This window comes from Petaurus breviceps, unplaced genomic scaffold (genome assembly GCF_028583685.1).
Source record: "Petaurus breviceps papuanus isolate PSGF00001 unplaced genomic scaffold, PetGlider_PUasm1.0 76, whole genome shotgun sequence".
NCBI lineage: Eukaryota > Metazoa > Chordata > Mammalia > Diprotodontia > Petauridae > Petaurus > Petaurus breviceps.
This window is the reverse complement of record NW_027186473.1, coordinates 6,363,607-6,389,581: the sequence shown is the minus strand read 5'-3', so window position 1 is coordinate 6,389,581 and position 25,975 is coordinate 6,363,607. Positions and strand designations below refer to the sequence as shown.

At 34.3% G+C, this 25,975-nt stretch overlaps 1 protein-coding gene across 1 annotated transcript in view; it reads left to right on the top strand.

Moving 5' to 3' along the window:
• GABRA2 (gamma-aminobutyric acid type A receptor subunit alpha2) overlaps positions 1-25,975 on the top strand; it is a 142,300-nt gene that overhangs the window by 100,802 nt on the left and 15,523 nt on the right. Inside the window, exon 9 of the mRNA XM_069105173.1 lies at positions 16,143-16,345. Within this exon, the coding sequence (XP_068961274.1) occupies positions 16,143-16,345 (203 nt within the window). The remainder of the gene's footprint in view (positions 1-16,142; positions 16,346-25,975) is intronic.

The window sequence follows — 25,975 nt, the reverse complement described above, 5'->3', positions numbered from 1 at the left end:
ATATTAGTTTCCCATTTTTTCCACATCCCCTCCAAACTTGTCATTTCCTCCTTCTATCCTTTCAGCAAATCTGTTATGATAGCCAATATAATATTGATCTAATCAATGTTTAGAGAATTTTTCATATGACTATATATGGTTTTCATTTCTTCATTAAAAACTTCCTATTCATATCCTTTGACCATTTATTAATTGCAAAATGAGTCATATTTTGATACAATTTATAAGTTATATATATATTTGAGATATGAGACCTTTATCCAGGAAACTGTCTATAAATTTTACCCAAACTTCTGCCTTCCTTCTAGTCTTGGCCACATTGGTTTTATTTGTGCAAACACTTTTTAATTTAATGTGATTAAAATTATGCTTTTTCATATCTCACAATGTTCTCTATCTCTTGTTTATTAAATTCTGTTGTCCATAAGTCTGATAGGTGATATGTTCCATGTTCTACTAATTTACTTATGATGTTTCTCTTTATATTCAGTCCATTTGGACCTTATCTTGGTAAAAGGCACAAGATATTGGTCTATACCCAATTATTGCCAGACTGCTTTTCAGTGTTCTCAACATTTTTTTCCCCAAATAATGAATTCTTATCCCAAAGGCTAAAATCTTTACATTTGTCAAGCACAAAGTTACTACAATCATCTACTCTTGTATATTGCATTGATTTACTTTTGTTTAATAATAAGTTTTAATAATTTCTACCTATAATATAGTTTAAGATCTGGTACTGATATTCCCATGTTTAATAAAAGGAGGTTGACCCAATTCTTGTGACTAAAGCTCTTTCCATTCCAAACATTCTATTTTTCAAGGCTAAAGAGTTCATATCCCTTTATTTTTCCTTCATTCATCTCTCTTTATTTTTTACAAATAATATATAGAGTAGTATCAAGTTTCATATTAGTTCTAAGAAGTTATTTTTTCTTTATCACTTTACAGTCACAACTGCAGCACATAGCTAACATGGTTGTAGCTATTGCCCATTTGCTTTTAGACAGGCTAAAGTATGGACAGAAGCAAATATTCTTCTGAAACTTCTAATGAGCACAATTTCCAGTTTGAAAAAGACACAGAGAAGTCATTTACTAAATTGACTCAGTGATTGACCTGGAACTAGACTACACAGAAATCCTAGTTTTGTTCTCATAATTAAGTCAACCTCATCACCTCTTGATTACAGAAATTGTAAAAGATTCCATTAGTCTGAGATGATATTAAAGAGCTAAATTAGTAATGGATAATTAGGAAAGGAAAGTATATGGTAAATTTCTAATTTTGTGGAACAGATGATAAATAAGACATAATATTTGTCCTTACCAGCACAAGGGATTGTGAGCAAAATATTTAATAAATTTTAAGTGCTACATCAATGTATATTATTATTCAGTGCAAAAGGAGTAAGAAGAGAGAGGGGAAAGATCAATTTAGATTTCATGAAGAACTACCCTTGGAATTTGAAAATAAATCATTGTTAGAGTCAATGAAAAGTATGTTAGCTGTGACCTATGTAGTTTTCAAAATAAGGTACTTTTGATCAATACTAATTAATTGAGGGAAAGAGAAAGAGAAGGGAGAGAGAGAGAGAAAGAGAGAGAGAGAAAGAGAGAGAAAGAGAGAGAAAGAAAGAGAGAGAGAGAGAGAGAGAGAGAGAGAGAGAGAGAGAGAGAGAGAGAGAGAGAGAGAGAGAGAGAGAGAGAGAGAGAGAGAGCACAGGATTATGGAATACATCTAATACTAGTTCTCAATGGCAGGGTAAAAGCAGAACTGTCATTTCATTAAGTCATTTAGATTCGTGCTACTTTCAAATATTTTGTTGCAAACTCAGTTGAGTTTATTTTAAGATTTGGAACATAATGATTCCATATACTTAGATTTTTCAAAGGATCATGTAGAAATTGAGAGCTGGAGAAGATATTACACATGATATAAATCAAACAATTATGCAAATTAATAAACTGAGAACTAAACAGCTGAAGTGAATTACTCAATGGTAGCTAAGACTGATGCAGACATAATTAAATTTAGAAAAAAATCAATGTTTTCGTTTAAGAAACACTGTCTGCATGCAAGACATTGTACTAAGTTCTAAAGAAGAAACTTCAACATTCTGTGCTTTCTCAAGAATTGTCAGCTTATCCTTCTTGCCTCTAGACTAAAATATAAACATGTCAGCTTGCATTGATAGCTCCTTAAAGTTGGTCTTCAGCATACCTTTTTCAGACATTTCAAATTACTACCTTTTGTCCACTCTTCTTTGTAATCAAATTGACCTACTTTCTTATTTCCTGAACTGGAGATTTCATCTCTTCCCCCCTGACTTTTATTCAGTCAGGCCTTGATGTCCTATGCGCACTGATTTTTTAGCTCTGCCTTTTTAGAATCCTTCATTTCCTTTGAACCTCGACTCAATAACCCCACTTTTCTTGATCCCTCTAGTAGTTAGTTCATTCTCCCTGTTCAATTTATCTTGCATTTACTCATTTGCTTAAATGTTACATCTTCCCAGTAGAATATAAGTTCTTTGAGGGCTAGTACTGTTTTCAATTTGACTTTGTATCCCCACTACCAAACACTTTGCATAATAAGCACTTCTCACTGTAAACAGTAATTGCTTAGTAAATACTTATAGAACTGACTTGCCTCCAATACTGCAATGATTCATGTTTATAAAGGACTTTCCCTCCTCTAAGACAGATCATAATCCCGCCATGCCTAACCACATAATATATGTGAATTTTTCATAGCTTAAAAATGATCAACTTTTTATGTAACCTGTTGTTGCACATTTCTAAACTCAGTCTTCCCTTGGTTAAGTGAGTTGTTCAATGTCAAATAGAAAGCTAGTTCACAGAGACAGGATTAGAACCAGGTTGTGTGAGTGCCTTGAGGGTAGGTCCCTTTCATTCCATAGGAGATGAGATATCTAGAAAAAGCACCACTGCGTGTCAATTAATAAACATTTACTGCATACAAGACACTGGACTAATTCCAAACACATATGTGTGTACACACACGCATGCATATCTGTGTATATACACACATATATGTAGATATAAAAATATATACACATGTCTATATACACTATATACACACATATTATATATGCAATATATGTATGTGTATATATAATTCCTAAATATATATACATATATATATAATTCCTAAAAATATTCTTCATTGAATCCCTCTTGCTTCTTAGATGAAATGTAAGTCTTTAGGTAAGTGCTCCAACAATAGGTCTAGAATTTTTCACCAAGCCATTCCAGCTCAAAAGGTTTTGTCAGATCTTTTATTCCTCTGTCAAATCTTTTAAAAATGCAGGATCATCTTCGTGCTAGAATGAGACATCTGAGTGGAACATAGATGAAGAAAATTCAAAGACCAGTAACACATCTCCTGGTTTTGAGGAGCTTATGACTTAGAAATATGTGTGTGTGCACATGTATGATATGTGTATGTGTGTGTCTGTGGGATATGTGTATGTGTGTATGAAAAACAAAATGTGTTAACTGTTGAAAACAGTACTCTGAGAGTTGAAAGAATGAAATAACTTATGTCTGGAAGTAGAGGGAGTGTATCAGTGAAGGCTTCATAAAAGAAGTGATATTTAAGGTGGGCCTTGAAAGATGGGTCAGATTTTAATAGAAAGAAATGAAGTGGGGGGTAAAAGTGAGTCAGCATAAATAGAAAGGGGTCCAGGAATTCCATGAGCAAATGCAATAGAGATGAGAGAAAATAGATGCAGTGAAAAGCAGTGCATTTCATCCACTGCCTCTTACTGATAATCTAGATGTGAACAAGGCACAATGCTCAAATAAATCCCATTAAGGAAAATAATAGATCTTCTTATAGAGAATTATTTTAAAGGTAGGGACATCAATTGTTTTAAAATTGTTTTAACTGAGTTTTAACCAGTAAGGCTGATTCACATAATTATAGGATGCATTTGAGAAAAGTTATTATTTTTAAATGAAAATATGGACATTTAAAATTCACTAAAACTAATCATTCTGTCTCATTCCTTAAACATAAGCCCATCTGTTGTTTGTCTTTGTAGCCAAGCATGAGGTTATTTGTATATATCTGGTGCTTAAATCCCCAAGTTTGGCTTTAAGCTATTTTAAGATTCAAGCTTAGTGATTGGGATAGAATATATGGTGAATGTACTAATTTAAGACTTCTTGGTCAAGAGGCCACGTATAGTTTGTAAATGATCACTGGATCATTAAGATGGTTGAACTTTTCTCACTTGAAATTAATCTGTTAGAATCCTATACAAGTTAAGAAATCAAGAAATGACATTTCATAACGTTCACCAGATTTTTAAAAATCAGCTAGTGATGATTTATCAGAGAGATTAAAATTACGTTTAACTTTCTAAATGACTCCTGAATGAAATGAAAAGGAAGTGGATGTTACTGTTCTAAGATTTTTTTTTGCCTCATTATACCCTTTGGGAGGGATTACAAAATGAAAGCATTGTTCTTCTTGTTAATATATCTGCTTCTCAGAAAAGAGTAAAGGCTTCTCTAATCTTATTTTCAAATATAGTATTTATTTTGAGAGAACAGTTGCCCCTTTTGTGATTTTTCATAATAATTAATAATGTATCATCCATAGATTGCTATATTCTATCTTCTCCCTAATATGGCTTAACGAAACACAGAACTGTCCAAATGAAAGAGACATTTGAATTATATGCTGTTAGGTTTTGCTTTTATCCCATTTTTATTGTTTTATGTAAGAAATGAAACCAGGCTAATAAATACTTTGTAGAGAAATTGTCTTTAATGAATTGATAAGAATGGCTTATAACTAGCATGTGAATTATTTGTTTGGAAGTGGCTTTTAAAATACATTCAGACATTTTAATAGGCACCTTTCTTCACAGTTCATAAAAAAAAAGAAACACCAATCAGTGCTTGCTGAATTGTCATAGGTTATGGATTAATGGATATAAATTTTGTGCTTTTTATAACATTATATAATTCAATCCAGCTCTTCTTTCTCTAGTACATTACATAATTTTTCACATTCTTTGTGTCTTGCAGAAGAATCTATAAAAATTAAACTCTAATATTTCATTTAAAATTACTTGCAAAAGCAGTCTAACATCTCTGCTAGGAATATCTCTTCATTTTGCATGTAACAATAACCAGTAGGTGGTATCATTGCAATGTTCTCTTCAATATCCTCTTATATTCTCTGACCTGTCTAGTTTCCTTTCTCCTTCTATATCCCACATCCCTCCAACTCAGAGATGAGGAAACAAAAATCGGAGAATATATTGACATGTAACATTAATATTAATGGTGCTATATGTTTATCTAAGTGAAATTAGATTTTAGATTTTGAAGTGCAAAGGGACCTTCAAGATCATCTAGACCAGTGGTGTTAAACACAAATAGAAAATGAGGCACTAAACTGTACCCAAGGATTCAGGAGGGTCCATGTTGACTTAGAAAACCACATATTAACATTTCCTACATTTTATTCTATTTTTATTTTTTGTTAAATATTTCCCAATTGTTTGCTAATTTGATTCTGTCACACAAAGGAATCTTGTAGTCTATATTCTAACAATGACTGTGTTTTTGATTTCTCTAATCTAGACTACCTCTCCTAAATTTACAGAGGAGGAAACAGAAAGGCAAAAAAGGGTTATTGACTTACTTGCCCAAGATCATACAACTGGGAAAGATGGAATGGGGAAGGGCCTTTCAAAGTCAGAGATAGTCAAAATTCCTGCATTTGCAAATAATTTCCTTAAGATTACTAAGAACTTTCCCAATGACCCTTCTAATATTCCTGCCATATTCTTCTTCCTCCTTTCTACTCTGACTTTTTTTGCTTTTGTTTAAACACCTATGTTTGTTGGGAGTGTGAAGGATTTCTCCTCTATGACAACAGAAGATGATTTAAGGCCCAGAATTTTGTTTGTTTTTTCTTTCTCAAATTTCTGTCTTAGGTGTTTGTATTACTTATCTGTGAAGTACTGATGGCAGCTAGGTGGCACAAAGGATATAGCACATGGACTGGAGTCAGAAAATATGAATTCAAATCTGGCCTCAGATATTTACTGGCTGTGTGTGACCCTAGGTCAGTCACTTTACCCAGTTTGCCTCAGTTTCCTCATCTGTAAAATGAACTGGAGAAGGAATTGACAAAAACTCCATTGTATTTGCCAAGAAGATCCCAAAAGGGGCCAAGAAGAGTCAGATATAACAGAAAAATATTGAATAACAAAAACAACAATGAAGTATTGACCTTGACCCTGGTAAAGGAGTTCTTAACTATTTTTATATATTAAACAATTGTGTCAGTCTGGGGAAGTCTATAAACCCCTTCTCAAAAAAATGAGCCCACAAGTATCTGGAAGAGATTTTGGAGAGGGAGAGGTGTGTGTGTGTGTGTGTGTGTGTGTGTATGTGTGTGTGTTTTAATATTTGTATTTATTACACATTTTTAATAATTTTGTCTTTTTAAATTGTTATAATTTTGCTCCCTCCCTCCAATGCCCTAGCATACCCACTGAAAATGTGAGCAATGTGATAACAATCATACATGTGAAATTATACAAACATATTTCCATATTAGTCATATTTCAAAAAAGCAAGAAAAAATAAAGTGAGGAAATTATACTTTTATTTGTATTCAGGATCTATCAGTTCTCTCTCTGAATTTGGATAGCATTTTTTTATCCTGAGTCATTTGAGATTGTATTGTATATTGATCAGAGTAGCCAAGTCTTTCACAGTTAATCATTACAACAATGCTGTTACTGTGCACAATGATCTTCTGGTTCTTCTCACTTCACTTTACATCAGTTCATATAGTACTTTCCTGTAAAGCCAAGCATGAGCAGCTTTCCAGAAGACTGTGGCTGTGAACAGTCTTAAAGTTTTGATTACATAGTATAGTGAACGCTGTATTTATTTAGCAGTAAATTACACCAAGACTTTCACAGAAACCAAAGTACAGCATTTGCAATGTTATGAAATAACAACTTATCACTAAAGGCCTGCATAGTTTTCACCAAAGTGGCCACATAGTTTTAAACAAAAGATATCTTTCATTAAGTTCTCAACTCAGTCATCCTTAAGGAGAAAGCCTCCTTAAAGGACATAAAGTACAATGGTCAAAGTTCTCCACCCCTAGGTAACAGTAAATCATGATCTTCTCAGTCAGCATCAAGTAGGCAAGGAGAGGTCTTTGTCATCTTGAATTGATGCTGGCTCACAGATTCTGTGCTTCCTCTCCCATGGGTCCAGCTCCTGCCTGAATCTACCCAATTGTCACCTGGATCCAGGCAGCTCTCAACTCCTTGTCCAGTTCCTGTTCCATATTGAAGCTCACAGTATCCAGTCCACCTCAAGTCATTCACAGTTTCTGTTTCTGGGAAGACAAAGCTTAACAGAGCCAAAACAACATTCATGCACATTGCTGGCACCATCATCAATTCACTATCTGCCTGTGAAATCAACAGAGACCCACAAACAAGGTCCAAGAGTTCAACAGAAATCATCAATAATGTCCCAGGAACTCTGAAACCCTCCTCTAGGACTTCTGTAAGGTCCCAGGGCTTCTGTACAAAGCATCACAACCAAAAACCAACATAGATACAACAGACAAACATAAGGTGCTGGGATACCACAAGTTTTCTTCTTCTCAACTCTGCCACCACAAGAGTTCTATTCTCAGTTCTGCTCTTTCCTAGCTTGGGGTTCTCCTTATATATGGATATTAGCTCCTCCCCCTTCTGTTGCATCCACAACAGGGGTACACAAGTTATGGGCTTTATATATTATGGGGTTCACAAGTTCTGTTTATTAACAAAGACTTGATACAATCATGGGCAAGGCTTGAAAGAAATTTGAACTGAAACAAGGTAATTAATAATTAAATAGTTGAAGCAAGGTTTTAAGTACTTCTTTCCTTGCCATTATATTTTCATGTTTTTTTCCCCTGAAACTGCTTCCTCAGAATCCTATTCCATTATTTCTTCAGCCATTTCCCAGTTGATGAGTTCTCTTTGATTTCTAATTGTCACCACAAAAAACTGCAATAAATATATACATATTTTTACATATATGTTCTCTTCCTTTTTCTTTGATATCTTTTGGATATGGATCTAGTAATAGTATTGCTGGGTCAAAGGTACGCACCATTTTATAGCTCATTAAGCATAGTTCCAAATTGATCTCCAGAATAGTTGGAGTTGTTCACTACCTACTCCCTCAACAATACATGTTTTATACACTTATCCTCCACAGTATTTGTCATTTTTGATATGTGTGAAGTGATACCTCAATGTTATTTTAAAATATTTGCCTTTCTCTAATTAATAATGATTTGCAGAATTTTTTCGTGTGACTATAGATAGCTTGAATTTCAATTTCTGAAAAATTCATTCCTGAAAACATCCTCTGACCATTTATTAATTGAGCAATGGCTCTTTTTTTTATAAATATGACTCAGTTCTATACTCAGTATATATTTGAGAAATAAGACCTTTACCACACATGCATGCTATAAATTTTTAAATATTGTTTCATTTTTTATGGTACTTTGTTTATGGTGTTATGTTTTTTTTGCTATTACTTTTTTTGAAATCATGGTCCCTAACCTGGCCTTTTTTTTTTCTAATTCAGCTGAAGCAGAGTAGATTGTGGTACAGTCATTTATTTTAATGGTGTATCCCATTAAATGGTGTTTCTTGTAACCAAAATATCATTGGAATTTGATTTCTATTCCATTCTGCTGTCTTATTCTGTTTTGTGGTTGAGCTTATCTCATCCACAGTAATGGCTATGATTTCTCCATATACATACATGCATACATACATACATATACACATATATCTACATAGATATAGATAGATATACACACGTATACATATATCACACATGATCTCTTTTAAGATACTTTACCTGGTAGGGAAATAGGAGGAAAATAGGATAAGAGAAAGAGGGAAGTGAGAAAACAGGAGGAGGGTTGAAGGAAGCAGTGGTTAAAAGCAAAAGATGAAGAGGAGAGAGAGAGACAGAGAGATATTGGGACAGAGAGAGACAAAGACAGAAAAAGAGAGAAATGGGATGAAGAGAAATAGAGAGTTACCAATTGCATTCTTTCATCATCTTTTCCATCCTCTTTCTTGACTGTCAACTTTATGTTAAAGTTCTGCTCCCTGGGGTATGAGAAGGCCCTGTTCTAGACTTAATGCTCTGTTCTGGGGGTAGTGAGTTTTGGGGTTCTGCAGGTTTTGGTGCTTCCAAGGTGCTGTGATCTTAGGAGAGGTACAGTCACTACTTTGCGGGTTTGTGCTCATGTCTTTGCCCATGAAAGGCTCCTCATCCCCTTCAGCCACAAGAATATGCTAGTGCTCCCCTTTTGCATTGGAACTGTGATCAAAGCCCCTGCTTCATTGTTACTGAATAACAGTGCACCTATCTAATGTGGAACTGCAACCCAGAACTGTGTATTTGTGATAGAGTTGCCTATTAGTGTCAGCTATATCCACTGCCATCAGAGTCCCCTGTAGTCACTTTCTGACCCTTGCCTGACCCTTTACTATCTTTGGGCTGCTATTGCCATCTCCACTTGTCTGGGCTCTGCATAGGCTTTTACCTTGTTCTCACAGACTTCTTCTGCTGATCTGTTAAGTTTACTTAGCTCAATTGTAATGATAATACATTTTTATCAACTGGGATTCATACCACAAAGGCAAGAATGGTTTAACATAAGGTAAAATATTAATGTAATTTATTATATCAATACAAATAACAAAATTTATATGATATCAAAAGGTGCAGAAAAACATTTGATAAAGTACAGCACTCATTTTAAATGGACTTTTCTTTGAATTGATAAGAAGCATTTACCTGAAACTATTAGCAAGCATTATTTGTAGTGGGGATAAGCTAAAAACCTTCCCAGTAAGATCAGGTGTGAAACCAGGATGACCAGTGTGACCAATATTATTCACTATTGTATTATGAATCTTAGCAATAACAATAAGAGAAGAAAAAGAAATAGAAGGAATCAGAATAGGGAATGAGGTAATAAAATTATCTTTTTGCAGACAATATGATGATATACTTGGAAAATCCTAAAGACTCAAGTAAAAAGTTCATTGAAATATTTAACAATTGTGGCATTTAAGTGGTGCAGTGAATAGAGCACTGGCCCTGGAGTCAGGAGGACCTGAGTTCAAATTTGGCCTCAGACACTTGACACTTAACTTGCTGTGTGACCTTGGACAAGTCACTTAACCTCAATTTCTCTGCCTTCCCCCCTCAAAAAAAAAAGAAAAGAAATAGTGATTTCAGTGAAATGGCAGGATATAAAGTAAAACCACATAAATCATCAGCATTACTATATATTACCAAAAGCATCCTTCAGGAACGTATATGTAGAGATATCCCATTTAAAATAACTCTAGACAGTATAAAATAGCCAGGAACACAGCATCCAAAACAAACCCAGGGTTTATATGAACAAAACCATTAAAAAACACTTTGTACACAAATAAAATAAAATTTAAATAAATGGAGAAAATTAAATTGTTTTTGGGTGGGTAGGACAAAAATGATAAAAATGATAATTTTACCAAAATTAATCCATATATTCAATGCCATCCTACTTAAATTACCAAAAAATGTTTTCTTCAATAAGAAAAATGTCTCAACCTAAACTTTTTTTGAATATGGCCCTCCAGAATTTGATTTGAGATACTATTTTAAAGTTGTTTGGAAGGGTATATTTGGGAAGTTCAATTTGGTGGCTGCCCCTAATCTTCCATCTTGTCTCTGCTTCTCTAGGAAGATGTTTTATACCAATTGATCTTATTTTATTATTTTAGCAAATAATTCTAAAAGATAAGTCCAGTGATGGGCATAGATATGTTTTTAATGTAGATATGTATGTGCATGGGTATACTCATATATATCTGAGAATATAGAATATATACTTTTAGGTTACCTACTAGACTATAAACTTCTTGAGAATTTTGTCTATTTTATGTTTATTACATGCCTTGTATATAATAGATACTCATTATTAAAGAATGAATTGCTGGTTCTAAACTATTTAGAATACTCTAGGAAGAAACAAAATCTGACCTTCTACTGTGGCAGTTTGCCAAAAATACTTACTATTATGAACCCTTCCCTACTCACTGCTCCTCATACCCACCTTAGAATATTTTCTATTCTTCAAATTTTTTTTTCATCACAATTTTCATTGTAAGGTATCTTTCCAATGCAATTATTTTTCTCATACTAAACTTGTCATTCGGTTTGTGTGTGTGTGTGTGTGTGTGTGTGTGTGTGTGTGTGTCCATGTTTTCCCCACTTTCCTCCAATCCCAAGGATTATAACCTTTCTGAGTTTGGTCTATCTTTTCACCTTGCAAAGCACCTTCCTTGCAAATAGAAAATATTTAATAGGGCAGAGTCAAGATGGAAAAGAAAAGGCAGGGACTTGCCTGAACTCTCCCAAAAGCTCCTCCAAAAATCTTTAAATAATGCCTCAAAACAAATTCTATAGTTCCATAATCTACCAAAGAACAGGAAGAAATGGTTTTCTAGACCAAGACAACTTAGAAGGTTGGCAGTAAAGGTTCTTTGTAACAGAGTTAGAGTGGAATGCAATACAGCACAGGCTTCTCAGGATTAAACCAGTAATAGGCATTGGGGGAGACTGAATCAGTGATGGCAATAGCAATTTCTGGACTTATTAGCCCATAGACAGTAAGGGAGTTCATACAACTGGTAAAGAGATTACAGAGATCCCTTTGCTGGCACTAAGGGCAAGAGTCTCCTGCATTGCTCATATTTGGATCTAGGGTGAAATCCTCACTTTTGGTACCAGGGTACTAACACATCAGAGCTTGTCACTGTAGGGGAGATGGAACCCTGGTCATAATTCTAGGGCAGAAAAAGAGTGATTGTGGTCACTCATAGACAAGAAGATGGAGCAGGAGAGGAGTAAACACACCTCTCTCTACATCATACCACCTTGGATGAATCAAAAACTTATAGGTCTCCAGAATTATACCTGAAAACAACTGTACACCCCCACAAGCACACACAGAACAAATATAACAACAACTTGATGCTTGGGACAGTGCACCCTCTTCTCCAGCAACAGAGCCCCACTTAACATAGAATTAAAAGTCAAGAAGCAAAGTGGAAAATGAAGAAGAATAGACAAAGCTTCTAACTATAGAAAGCTTCTATGGTGACAGGAAAGATCAAAATACAAACTCAGAAGAAGATAACAAAGTCAAAAAGGCTGCATCAAAAGTCTCAAAGGAAAATATGAAGTGTTCCCGGCCTTTGGAATAGCTCAGAAAGGATTTTTTAAAAAATTAAGTAAGAGAGGTAGAGGAAAAATTGGGAAGAGAAATGACAGTGATATGAGAAAACCATGGGAAAAAAGTGTCAAAAGTTTGGTAAAGCATCCACAAAAATCCTGAAGAAAATGAGGCCTTAAAAAAACATGGAATAAGCCAAATGGTAAAAGAGGGACAAAAATACAGTGAAGAGAAGAAGCAAAATTGGCCAAATAGGGGGAAAAACAAGGCACAATAAATCCTCTGAAGAAAAGAACTCCTTAAAAAGTGGAATTGACCAAATGGAAAAGGAGGTACAAAAGCTCACTGAAGAAAAAAAATTCCATAAAAATTAGAATTAAGTAAATGGAAATTAATGACTTTATGAGACAGCAAAAAACAATAAAACAAAATAAAATAAGCATAAAATAGAAGACAATTTTAAATGTCCAGAGAACAGATCAAGGAGATTTAATTTAAGAATTATTGGAATTCCAAAAAGCTATGATATAAAACAAAACAAACTTAGACATCTCTTTTCAAGAAATTATCAAGGAAAACTTTTCTGATATTCTAGAACCAGAGAGTAAAATATATCCTCTCCTGAAAGAGATACTAAAATGAAAATTCCCAGGAATATTACAAATCCCAGAGCTCCTGGGTCAAGGAGAAAAATATTACAAATAGCCAAAAATCAACTCAAATTTCATGGAGTCACAGTAAAGCTAACACATGATTTAGCAGTTTGTACATTAAAGGATCAGAGGGTTTGTACAATGATATTCTGGAGAGTAAGAAATTATAGGTTACAGCCAAGAATCACCTACCCAACAAATCTGAGTATAACCCCTCATGGGAAAAATGGATATTCAATGAAATAGAAGATTTTCAAGCCTTCCTGATAAAAAGAACAAAATTCAATGGAAAATTTGACTTTCAACAACAAGGCTCAAGAGAATCATAAAAAAGTAAACAGGAAAGAGTAATCATAAGGGATTTAATAAGATTAAACTGTTCACATTTCTATAGAAGATGATATTTGTAGGTCCTAAAATTTTATCCTTATTAAGGCAGTAAGAAAGAGTATATATAAACATAGGGCATGGGTTTGAATTGAATATAATACGATTATTCAAAATATAAAATTAAGGGTGAGAAAGATCAATGGAGACAAGTAGAGGGAGAGAAAGAATGGGATGTATTATCTGAAATAAAGAGGCATGAATGAACTTTTATAGTGAAGGACAAAATGGGATAGGTGGGGAGAAGTGCATGAACCCTATTCTCATTGCAATTGGCTCAAAGAGGGAATAATATACAAACTCAAATGAATATAGAAATCTATCTTACCCTACAGGGAAGTAGGAAGGGAATGGAATAAGAGAAGGGAGGGGAGCTGATAGAAGGGAGAATGGATTGGAGCAGGTTTAAGTCAGAGGTAAAACTCTTCTGAGAATGAACAGAGTGAAAGAAAAGAGAGAGTGGGATAAAAAAGTTGTTGAAATATGGTGGAGGAAAATACATAGTAATCATAGCTGTGTAAAAATACAGCAAGATTCTCTGATAAAGACCTCATTTGTCATATATATATAGATATATCTATATCTATATACATAAAACCTAGTCAAATTTATAGAAATAAGAGCCATTCCTCAACTTATAAACGGTCAAAGAATACAAACAAGCAGTTTTCAAATGAAGTAATAAAAGCTATCTACAATGCTCTTAATAACTATTGATTAGAGAAATGTATATTAAAGCTACTCAGAAGTACCATCTCACACCTATCAGATTGACTAATATGACAGAAAAGGAAAATGACAAATGTTGGAAGGGATGTGAGAAAATTGAGACACTTATGCATTGTTGGTGAAGTTGTGAACTTAATCAACCATTCTGTAGAGTACTTTGGAACTATATCCAAAGGACTATAAAACCATGTATATCCATTGACCAAGCATTATCATTACTAGGTCTATATCTGAAAGATAAAAGGAAAAGTATGCGTGTATATATATATATATACATATATATATATATGTATATATATATATATACACACATATACAAGTGTGTGTATGTGTGTGTATATATGTATATGTATATATATGTGTGTGTGTGTATATATATATATATATATAAGAATTATAGCAGTTCTTTTAATGGGCTCAAAGAATTACAAATTGAGGGGATGCCTGCCAATTGGGGAATGCCTAAACAAGTTGTTGTATGTGATTATAATGGAATACTATTTTGCCATAAGAAATTATGAGCAAGATGCTCTCAGAAAAACCTGAAAAGACTTACATGAACCCATGCAAAGGGAAATGAGCAAAACCAGAAGAACATTCCATATAGTAAACACAATATTAAAGGACTTAATGATTCTCAGCAATGCAATGATCCAAGAGATTTCTGAAGGAATTATGATGAAAGAAATGTTTTATCTCCAGAGAAGGAACTGATGGAGTCTGAATGCAGATAAAAGCATATTTCATTCTTTTCTTTCTTTTTTTACTTTTTAAAAAATTCTGTTTTCTTACACAATATGACAAGCATGGAGATATGTTTTGCATGGCTGCACATGTAAAGACTTTATGAAATTGCGGGAGAGGATTTGGAACTCAGTTTAAAAAAATGAATGTTAAAATTGCTTTTACATGTAATTGGGTAAATAAAATGTTATTTTTTAAAAGAAAGTGCTAAATAAATGATAAGTTCAGAACTTAATATAGTATTTATGATAATCTAGAGGTTTGGTTGTGTTTTGTTTTTGCTAAATGAACATCTAGGCCATGAATTTAACATTCTGTCTCTCTACCATTCTCTGTGGAGAACAGCAAAGGAAAAGGAAATTCGTGGTTATGATATTTATACCTCTCAACCCATATGCAGGGTTATTGTCCTACTTCTTTCTACGTTGCCTCATCTAAAAAACCAATTTGCAAGAAAAAAAAGACCCTCTCCCAAAGCAAACATGCTTTTAAAAATGAAACAATTTATGGAATTGTGTTGAAATCCAGTATTTTTTTTATCTTAAAAATCTTTATTCTGATTTATCGTAATTTTCTTCTATTCTGAGATACATTATTTTCAAAAAGGGATTTTTTTCTTTTTCTAGTTAATTTTATTTAGACTTCCAAAAATGTGAAGCAAACCAGAACTCCTCTCCTATGATTCCTACCCATGCCATGTACTCAAATATACTTAATGTATTAATAATATTTCTGGGTGGAGACTTGACTTTCTCATTTTCTGGCATAATTGGGGTCTTTGAACAATAATTCAGTGTGAGCCATCTCAGGGCATTTTTTCATTAGAAACAATGTAAGTAAATAAATTGATGTGCTTGGTCTATGTGCAGGAAAATCAACTTCATTCTCATATGTTTGGTTAAGTTTATAAGGTAGAATGTACTTAGAAAGAAAAGGAACAAATCTGTAACAGGTAGGCTTGTTGCATTCCCTTTCCATTCATTCATTTTTTCTTTCTTTTTGTTCTCAAACCTTAGCACCTGAGTTCTGATAGTGCAATTAATAAATGCCAGATAATGTTGATTTCCAGAGTTTTAAGACCTTTGTGTATTCAATATATATATATATATGTGTGTGTGTGTGTGTACATATATGTGTATGTATGTATATATATACACCTAATGTCCAAGGGAACTAAGATGGAGCCCTTTTTAAGGTGCCCACATATTAAAGAGAGCAGAAAAAAATCATTTTAAAATAAAATTTATCTTCTAATGACATATGATGCTAATGTTGTGATTTACCTTTATTTTTTCTTCTTAGGAGTGACAACTGTTCTGACAATGACAACCTTGAGCATAAGTGCTCGGAACTCCCTTCCCAAAGTAGCTTATGCAACTGCTATGGACTGGTTCATTGCTGTTTGCTATGCATTTGTCTTCTCAGCCCTGATCGAATTTGCCACAGTCAATTACTTCACAAAAAGAGGTTGGGCTTGGGATGGAAAGAGCGTAGTCAATGACAAGGTAAGTGACAGCAACCTTTACATTAACAACTTACCACATTAACCCCAAGTGAATCCATTTGTAAGATATGGTTTGTTACAGCTGGAAATTTAGAAGAGGCAGTGTTTCATAGTGGATATAAGGCCAACCATAACAGTCAAAAACATCTGAGTAGTCTTTTCCCTGACACACTAGCTGTGAGTCCTTGTCAGACACCATGCATCTCAGTTGTACAGTCAGGTCACTAAAATGCTAAGTCACAGAATAGTTATTAATCTGCATTAAGGGAGGGGATTTCTGTATGGGAGTACTCTTTAATATGAAATCATAGGTCTGGAAAATACACATTTGCATGCATAATATATATACACATATATCTGTGTATATACATAAATACACATAGGTGCATGTGTGCATATTTAATGCAGAGCATATGTAATACATACATATATATACATTTAGAGAATACCCACATATAGAGATATATACATAAATATATACAAATATCTGCATATGTGTATATAAGACTTGTAAATTAATTGATAAATGGAACTCACGGTGAGAAAACTGCATGTTGAATTTTATTTCTGAATTTATTGGTAAATGTACCCTTATAGACTGAATCAGTGTTGGCAGTTTATAGTATTAGGGATTTAGGACCTAAGTGTGTGCCTAGGAGAAAAAAAAAATTGTAAAGTTTTAAAGATGCAGATTAACAGAAATTTTTTAAAGTTTACTATTACACAAGTACTTTAAGAGAATAGACATGCATACAAGGATATAACAGGCATGATCTTAATATCACAAAAAAATATTTATTTTATTCTTTGTTTCATTCATTTTAATTTTCATTTATAAAATAACATTTAGTTCCTAATAAAAATAAAGTTTCAGATGAGAGGCAGCACAATGTAGTATAAAGAGAGACTCCTTGGAAGGCAGGAACACTTGAGTTCAAATCCTACCTCTTCTAAATAATGGCTGTAACACCCAAGGTTAGCTGTTTTACCTTTCAAGGCTTATACAGCTCTTTAAGAATATAAGTTGCAGAGATGTTGCCAACTCACATCATTAGAATTTTCTTCTCTGCAAGTTCTCTCATCTGATGAAAATTCAAGTCTAGTCACTGTTCCTATTTTCTTTTCTTTTTTTTAAATTTTTCTTTTTGATTTTTGGAGGGGGGAAGATAGGGCAATTGTGGTTAAATGACATGCCCAAGGTCACATGGCTAGTTTTGTGTTGTGTCTGAGGCCGGATTTGAACTCAGGTCCTTTTGACTCCAGGGCTGGTGCTCTATTCACTGTGCCACCTATCTGCCCCCCCTGTCTCTATTTTCAAAGTAAATTTTAAGTGTTTATAATATTTATAAAATTCTTAGTTCAATGCTTGGCACATGTTAAGCTCTATATAAATGTTAGTTATTATCAAAGACAATTTTATATTTTAATTTCTTTCTGAATAAAAAAAAACATTGCTTATAACTAAGAGGTCAGTGAGTATTTAAAATATATTTTTCTTTTAAATAATAAACTTAACTAGGTGCACAGGATAATGAAATATGTTCACATCTATGTTTCAGAATATATACCAATTGGGGCGGCCAGGTGGTTCAGCGAGTAAGAGCACCGGCTCCAATGTGGGGATGACCTAAGGATCAAATCCAGGCTCAGATACTTAGCACCACACCCAGAAATAACTGGCTATGTAAACTTGAACAAGTTACTTAACCCTTATTTCTTAAAAAAAAAGAATATATACCAATGCTCTAAATGAAGCATAATTTAGTATTTATGTGAAAAGGATGAGAAAGGTCAGGTGGAAATGTCTTTCTTTCTTTTTACTACTTTTGAAAATTTATTTTTAGTTTTCAACATTCATTTCCACAAGATTTTGAGTTATAAATTTTCTCCCTGTCTTTCCCCTACCCCCCAACCCAAGACAGCAAGCCTACTGAATACCGTTTCCCTCAATCTGCTCTCACTTATATCTTCCCCCTTTCCTTCTCTAACTTCTAGTAGGGCAAGATTGATTTCTATACCCCAGTGCCTGTATATCTTATTTCCCAGTTGAATGTAAAAAACATTTTTTTTTTAACATTTGTTTTTAACACTTTGATTTCCAGATTCTCTCCCTTCTTTCCTCCTTACCCACCTGCACTGGGAAGATAAGAAATTCAATATAGGTTGTACATGTATAGTTACCCAAAATGTTTCCATAGTGGTTATATTGTGAGACTAACTATATTTCCCTCCATCCTATCCCTCCCCCCACTTATTCTATTTTCTCCTTTGACTCTGTCCCTTTTCAAAAGTATGTGCTTCTAACTACCCTCTCCCCTAATCTACACTCCCTTCTATCATCCCCCTTCTCATTCCCTTCCCCCCCTACTTTCCTATAGGGTAAGGTACCAAAATGAGTGTGTATTATTCCTTCCTTAAGCAAAATTCAATGAGAGTAAGGTTGAGACATTAACTTTCACGTTCCTGCACTTCCTCTCCATTGTAACAGTTTTCTCTTGCCTTTTTTGATGAGATAATTTACCCTATTCTAACTCTCCCCTCTTCCTTCTCTCATTATATTCCTCTATCACCTCTGATCCTGTTCCCTCTATCTATGTATACATGTTCATACACACACACACATATATACTTATACACATATACACCTTTATATACATACATATATATTTAGGTATACATAATATATGTATACATAATATATATTATACACAATACATAATATATGTATATATATCTGTGTATACATATATACACACATACATTCCCTTCAACTCTCCTCACACTGAGAATAGTCTCATGAGTTACAATGATCATTTTTCCATGTAGGAATGTAAATAGTTCAACCTTAATAAGTTCCTTATGATTTGTTTTTCCTGTTTACTTTCTCATACTTCTCTTGCTTCTTGTATTTGAAAGTCAAATTTTCTGTTCAGAGCAGGTTTTTTCATCAAGAATACTTGAAAATATTCCATTTCATTGAATTAATATTTTTCCCTGAAGCACTATACTCAGTTTTGCTGGGCAGGTGATTCTTCATTTTAATCCTAGCTCTGTTGACCACCAGAATATCATATTCCAAGCCGTTCAATCCCTTACTGTAGAAGCTGCTAGATCTTGTGTTAACTTGATTGTTTCCACAATACTTAAATTGTTTCTTCCTGACAGCTTGTAATATTTTCTCATTGACCTGGGAACTCTGGAATTTGGCTATGATATTCCTAGGAGTTTTCTTTTTGGGATCTTTTTCAAGAGGTGATCAGTAAATTCTTTCCATTTCTATTTTGTCCTCTGGTACTAGAATATCAAGGCAATTTTCCTTGAGAATTTCTTGAAGGATGATTTCTAGGCTCTTCCTTTGATCATGGTTTTTAGGTAGTCCAACAATTTTTAAATGATCTCCCCTGGATCTATTTTAAGGTCAGTGGTTTTTCCAGTGAGATATTTCACATTGCCTTCTATTTTTTTTATTTGGATCTGTTTTATAGTATCTTGATTTTTCATAAAGACATTAGCTTCCATTTGCTCCAATATAATTTTGAAGGAATTATTCTCTTCAGTGAGTTTTTGAACTTCCTTTTCCATCTGGGCAATTTGACTTTTTAAGCATTCTTCTCTTCATTGGCTTTTTGGGCCTCTTTTGCCATTTGAGTTAGGTGTTATTTTCTTCAGTCAGGCTGTTAATCCATTTTTCATGATTTTCTTGCATCATTCTCATTTCTCTTCCCAATTTTTCCTCTCCTTCTCTTACTTGATTTTCAAAATCCTTCTTGAACTCCTCTATGGTCAGTAACAAATTCATAATTTTCTCGGAAACTTTTGGTGCAAGAGTTTTGAGTTTGTTGACTTCTTTTGCTTCCATGTTTTGATCCATTTTGTCCTCAAAAAATGATTTTATACACTGTTTGTGCTTCCTCTGTTTTTCATCTTGCCAGCCAATTACTTGGCTTTTGAGCTCTTTTACATGGTAGAACTCTGCTTCCAGATTGGAGAGAGATGCGTACCAAATCTCTGGGTTTTTCACAAATGTTGTCAGAGCTGTGAGCAGGGCACTCTCTCTGGAGTGCCCCAAGCTCTAGCACACTGCCACACACCCCAGGACCACCACCCAAGACAGCAACCCAGATCCAAGCAGGTCAAAGCAAAAGTGATTACCCTCTGAATGGTTGCTTGTTCCCCCTATGATTTGCAGGCCAGAATCTCTGGATGCAGACATGTGACAGCCCCTCTACCACCTCTTGCCTCAGGAGCTGGGCCAGATTGTGCTCTTCCTTCACCCAGTTCCAATAGAGTTCCCCACTGGCCTTTTACTTTCTCTTTGGCATTTATGGGTTGACAGGTCTGGAAACTGTCACAGCTAGTAGTGATTCACTCTCCTGAAGTCTGCTCTGGCCTGTCTGTCCTGCTGGCCTGAGTCACCTGGTGTCTAGGCCCAGGTGGCTCCTGCAGGAGTGTGCTCAGTTCCCCATCTGGTACAATTTAACCTTCCTGTCAGCCTGCCAGGTTGCCTACAGAAGGAGATTTGTTTCTCTCAGTAACTTTGTGGGTTGTTTGGCTCTAAAATTTGTTTAGAATCATATTTTACCAGTATTGGAGGTTGTTGGAGCAGGAGCTCAGACAAGTTCTTGCTTTTATCCTGCCATCTTGGCTCTGCCGGAAATCACTTTCATTATGCTATGGAGTGCTAGACAGGACAAGCAGAACAGGTTTTCTGTGTTCTCCCTCATCTTTCTTATTCTGTCATTTCATTCCTTGGACTCTTCATGACCCATTTGGAAATTTCTTGGCAAAGATATGAGTGGTTTATGAAATCCTTCTCCTGCTCATTTTCCAAATGAGAAAAGTGAGACAAACAAGACTGAGTTGCCTAGCATCACACACTAGTAAGTGTCTGAGTCTAGATTTGAATCCTATCCAGTCTTTCTAACTCCAGGCCTATTGCCCTATTTACTAAGTTATTGTCCTCATCTTATTACCTATTCTTACCTTTATCTGTACTCTACTTCATCAGAGGAATTTTCTTTCTTTGTTTCTTTTTCCTTGCTTCTCTAACTTGAAAGAGTCTATATGTATATTAGTTGTTCCTCAATGTCTTGATAAAACAGAGGAAGAAAAGCAGAATCTAGTTAACCACATTATATTGATACCATATCATATTATAATCATATTATAATTTTATAAATATTAAACACCAAATTTTATTTCCAGGAGACAGGGTCAGTGTGATGAGGTTTATATAAGAAAAGGTGACAAAATGTTATTCTTCTGTGGTCTAAGTCAATTGAAACAATCAATGCTCTTAAAGTTTAGGCTTCAGGAGAGCAATTGTCAGTGATCTAACCCATGAGTTAACAATTCATGAAATTGCTGGAAAGAAGTAAAAAGAGAGATGCATTTGGGAGTAGATTTGAATTTCCCAAATAAGCAATATATTGTTTCTAAATTTATCAGTGAGTACTACTTTCAAAGAGACTTTTGGCCAGAATTTTTGCTGAACTCCTCCTCCTTATTGTGGTAAGAATAGTTTCTCTAGGAGGTGTCTAAGTGGAGCAGTGAATAGAGCACCGGCCCTGGAGTCAGGAGAACCTGAGTTCAAATCTGGCCTCAGACACTTAACAGAAAAACTAGCCATGTGACCTTGGGCAAGTCACTTAATCCCAATTGCCCTCCAAAAAGCAAAAAAAAAAATCTTCTTTGGGGCGGCCAGGTGGCTCAGTGAGTAAGATCACCAGCTCCAGTGTCGGGATGAACTGGGATTCAACTCTGGGCTCAGATACTTAGCACCACACCCAGAAGTAACTGGCCATGTAACCTTGAGCAAGTTACTTAACTCCTATTGCTTTAAAAAAAAAGAATAGTTTCTCTGGCATTTTGTCAATTTTAAAAATTCCTTTAAATGGGACATCTGCTCATGTGTTGTAAAAAGCTAATTGATGTTAATATTAATAGTGCAGGGTCTTCTGAAAATAAAAGAAAAGATAAAATATATTTTGTATGTTTCAATTTTAAAATCATTATACATCTGTATATATTAATAAATACATATAAGCATACAGTTTGTATACACAAAAGTATACGCTTATATGTATGTGTGTATATATGTATATATATACACACTCATCATTCTTGCCTTCTCAATAGGTGAAACAAAGAATGGAGTGCATATGAGAATTTGGAATAAAAAATAAAACTTTGGAATTAAAAAAAAATAAATTTGTCATATCCCATGTATTTTGCAAATCAAACATTTTATTGCCACCCTTGGCATGTTAGAAATATTTTACTGTACTTTTATAAAAATCTATAACCCTGAAGGGAAAAGAAAAATCTACTCATTGGAGTAGACTCCCTTTTTCAAATAGCACATTTTCTCTCATATAACACCATTTTTTTTCCCATCTGAACAATGAGTGGCTATTAGAAATCTTAGAAATGTTCTGTTTCTTTTTTTTTCTTCAGAAATTGGGGTTAAACAACTTGACCAAGGTTACAGGACTGTTGTGTGTGTGTGTGTGTGTGTGTGTGTGTGTGTGTGTGTGTGTGTGTTAAGTATCTGAGGCCGGAACCAATCCTGGATCCTCCTAACTCTGGCACCGGTGCTCTTACTCACTGCTCTACCTAGCCACCCCTGAAATGTTCTGCTTTTAACTAGATTATTAACAAAGAATGAAAAAAAATCAATTTCCATTAATTGTGACTCCAATTACTTGGAAAGAGTAGGACCATTCCTTGAATCACAGTATTTAGCAAGTAGACCAAAGGACCTCTATGAATCTTCTCCTGTGGATGTTTGTTAACTTCATTCTCTTTGCTCAGTTATTTTTTCAGTTAGTTAGTCAAAGACTTTTGTAAATAGAATTAAATGTTGATGTACTTTAATCAATACACAATCTACCCTAAGAATGAATATGAACATCATTTTTATTATACTTTGTTTAAATATGTGTGCCTGAATGTTTGTGTGTATGTATGTATTCATATATTTGCTTTGGTCTGAACCTATAATTTTACCCCAATAGGAAATGTTCTCCATGGATGCAAATAAGTATTTCATCTATAATTATACTGTTGGATAATTGCCTCACTTCTCTTGGGTCACAAAGCATGGTTTTCTCAGAGCAGGTGTTCTTAGCTTTTTCTTTCTTGGCCCCCTTTGTTAGACCACTGAGGGCAATGGAACTTTTTGGAAAATAATAGTGTAAATATATAAAATGAAGAAATAGAATTCCAAAGGAAACTAATTATGTTGAAATTTAGTTATCAAAATATTTCAGGAACAAATCCACAGACCACAAGTTAATAATCCCCATTATTGAATCACCTAAAATGTTTATTTTGAGTTCTTTTTAACACAATTATATGTGCCAATAACCTAGCAAAGAAAAACGTACTGATTATCTCCCATATGAAAAGAATTTACCAATTTAATTTTAATTATTAGATTTATCTAGAAACTTAGAAATAGACCATTCCATTTCCATTGCTTTGGCAGGCTTAGAAGCTTTAAAGCAAGAGGCTATTCTTGATGCTTTCAACTCACTCAAAGAAGGGCTTTTGGTCAAACTTGAATACCTGGAGTCTTGAGGAGTAGGGGAAGAGAAGAGGAAAGCAAGGTTATATTGAGACCATTGTCAAAGATATAAAAATACTTGATCTCTGGAGTTTAGTATACCTCTATGACTTAGTTAGCACATAATTATGAGAGACTTGAATGCATGATCTTTTGACTACAACAGAAAAAGGAAGGCAATTAGTGATCTAGAGAGATGTGGCATTCCTCATGTGGTACCCAATTTACCTCAGGTTCTCATCATCCCTCCAAGTTCTATGTGAATACACTTGGTCTGTCACACATGAAAGAATTGTTTCCTGTTGGGAGGGATGGGTTCTTTCCCATGCATATCTGTGTGGTTTCCCATCTCTTCTATCACAGGCTAGGAATCACCAATTAGATAAGCTGGAGGTTTTAAGTTTCAGGCACAGAATCTTCCAGATAGAGGACAGGGAATGAAAGGTGTTCAAACAAAAGGGGTGGGGTGAGGATGCCAGTCTGAAAGGTGCATATTTAGGGGAAAATATAGCCTGTCATGGGAAAGAAAAAGTTTAAAATATCTGAGCATTTTTAGACTAACATAAGAGATAATTATCAAAATCTTGATAAAAGGGGTTATCTAAATTGAATTAGCCCTGAAAATTATATTCTAGTGCTAAAATTATTCTAGCTTTCTAGAATTCTGCCATAGGACAAGGCTAGGAAGTAAACATTTGAGAAAATTCCATCAAATTTCTCTATTTATCTCCTCAAACTTTTCAACATTTCCAATATATTTTTTTCATTTCCAATATATTAATATTTATGTCAGTGCATTTACTCCATTTTAGGTGTTTTGATATGTATGCCTTCTTCTATACATGATATATAAATTTGGAAGGCAACTGTCATTGTTTGTCAGATGTACCAGCAACATGATTATATGATGTACCCTTGTGATCATTAAGTTTTTTTTTAATATTAATGCTGATAGCTAAGATTACTATAGAAATGTACTATTTATAAAGCATTTCTTAGCAATCCTATGAGGTATAGAGTTTAAACATTTTGGTGATCATTTTGCAGATGTGGAAACTGAGGTTCAGAGTTATTAAGTGAGTTACTCATGGCATCCAGTGAAGTGGCAGAAATGGTATAGAAAATTAGATCATCTAATTCCAAATCTAGTAGTGTGTCCAGTATCTACAGAAGAAAATTATTATGCCTTGCTTGATTTTTTCCCCCAGTGATATATCATTCTTAAATTTTGGTTGTAATTTAGAATGCCAGATAATGTCTTTTTATAACACTTGTACTCAGAAGGCATAAGGACCTGTGGCTGAAGGCATTACTCTCTTGATTGTACATCTTGAAAGTAATTACCTAATAGGGATCGATATTAGATTTAAGTATATCTCACTGTCAAGTCATGAACAGCCAAAGCAGCTCTTACAGAGTCACTGAAATCCTATCATAATTGCACAGGGAAACAACTGATCTTTTTCATTTGTTTCAATTTTAGTTCTCAAATTGAATGAATATTCTTTCTGGATATTAATTTAACAGCCTGATATCTGGTATGAATTTGTTTTGAGGCCTCTCTTTGGAGGGAGAAAGATAAGAAAAAAAGAGGTTAGGGCAGAGAGAGAGGAGGGGAGAAGAGAGAGAGAGAAAGAGAGAGAGATTCATGTAAGTTTATAGTTAAGTGTAGGATGATTTGTCCAGAATTTCTTCTTTATCTTTCCCAGTTGTGTCTTCCTCTCATTTATAGCAACAACTTGGTAAGATAACAAATTATTAAAAAAAAAAAGATCCAAAGGTAAGTCATACCAATTCACAGGTACTTATGAGGCAGGGAAATATGAAGAAGTGAAAGGATGGATAAATTCACTTGGTTCCAATATGGTAGCAAATTCTGTCCATGAAGATCTGTCCTTAAGTGGAGCCAGACAAAACTCCAAAGGATTGTGATTCTATTTAATTCAGGCTCTGAAAACATTTCCCCTGAAGTCAACTGGCTGCTTGTATAAGTCAGCACACCCTCAAGCCATAGACACATATTACTGTTTTTAAAATTTCCTTGACTTCCCTAGTCATGCATGT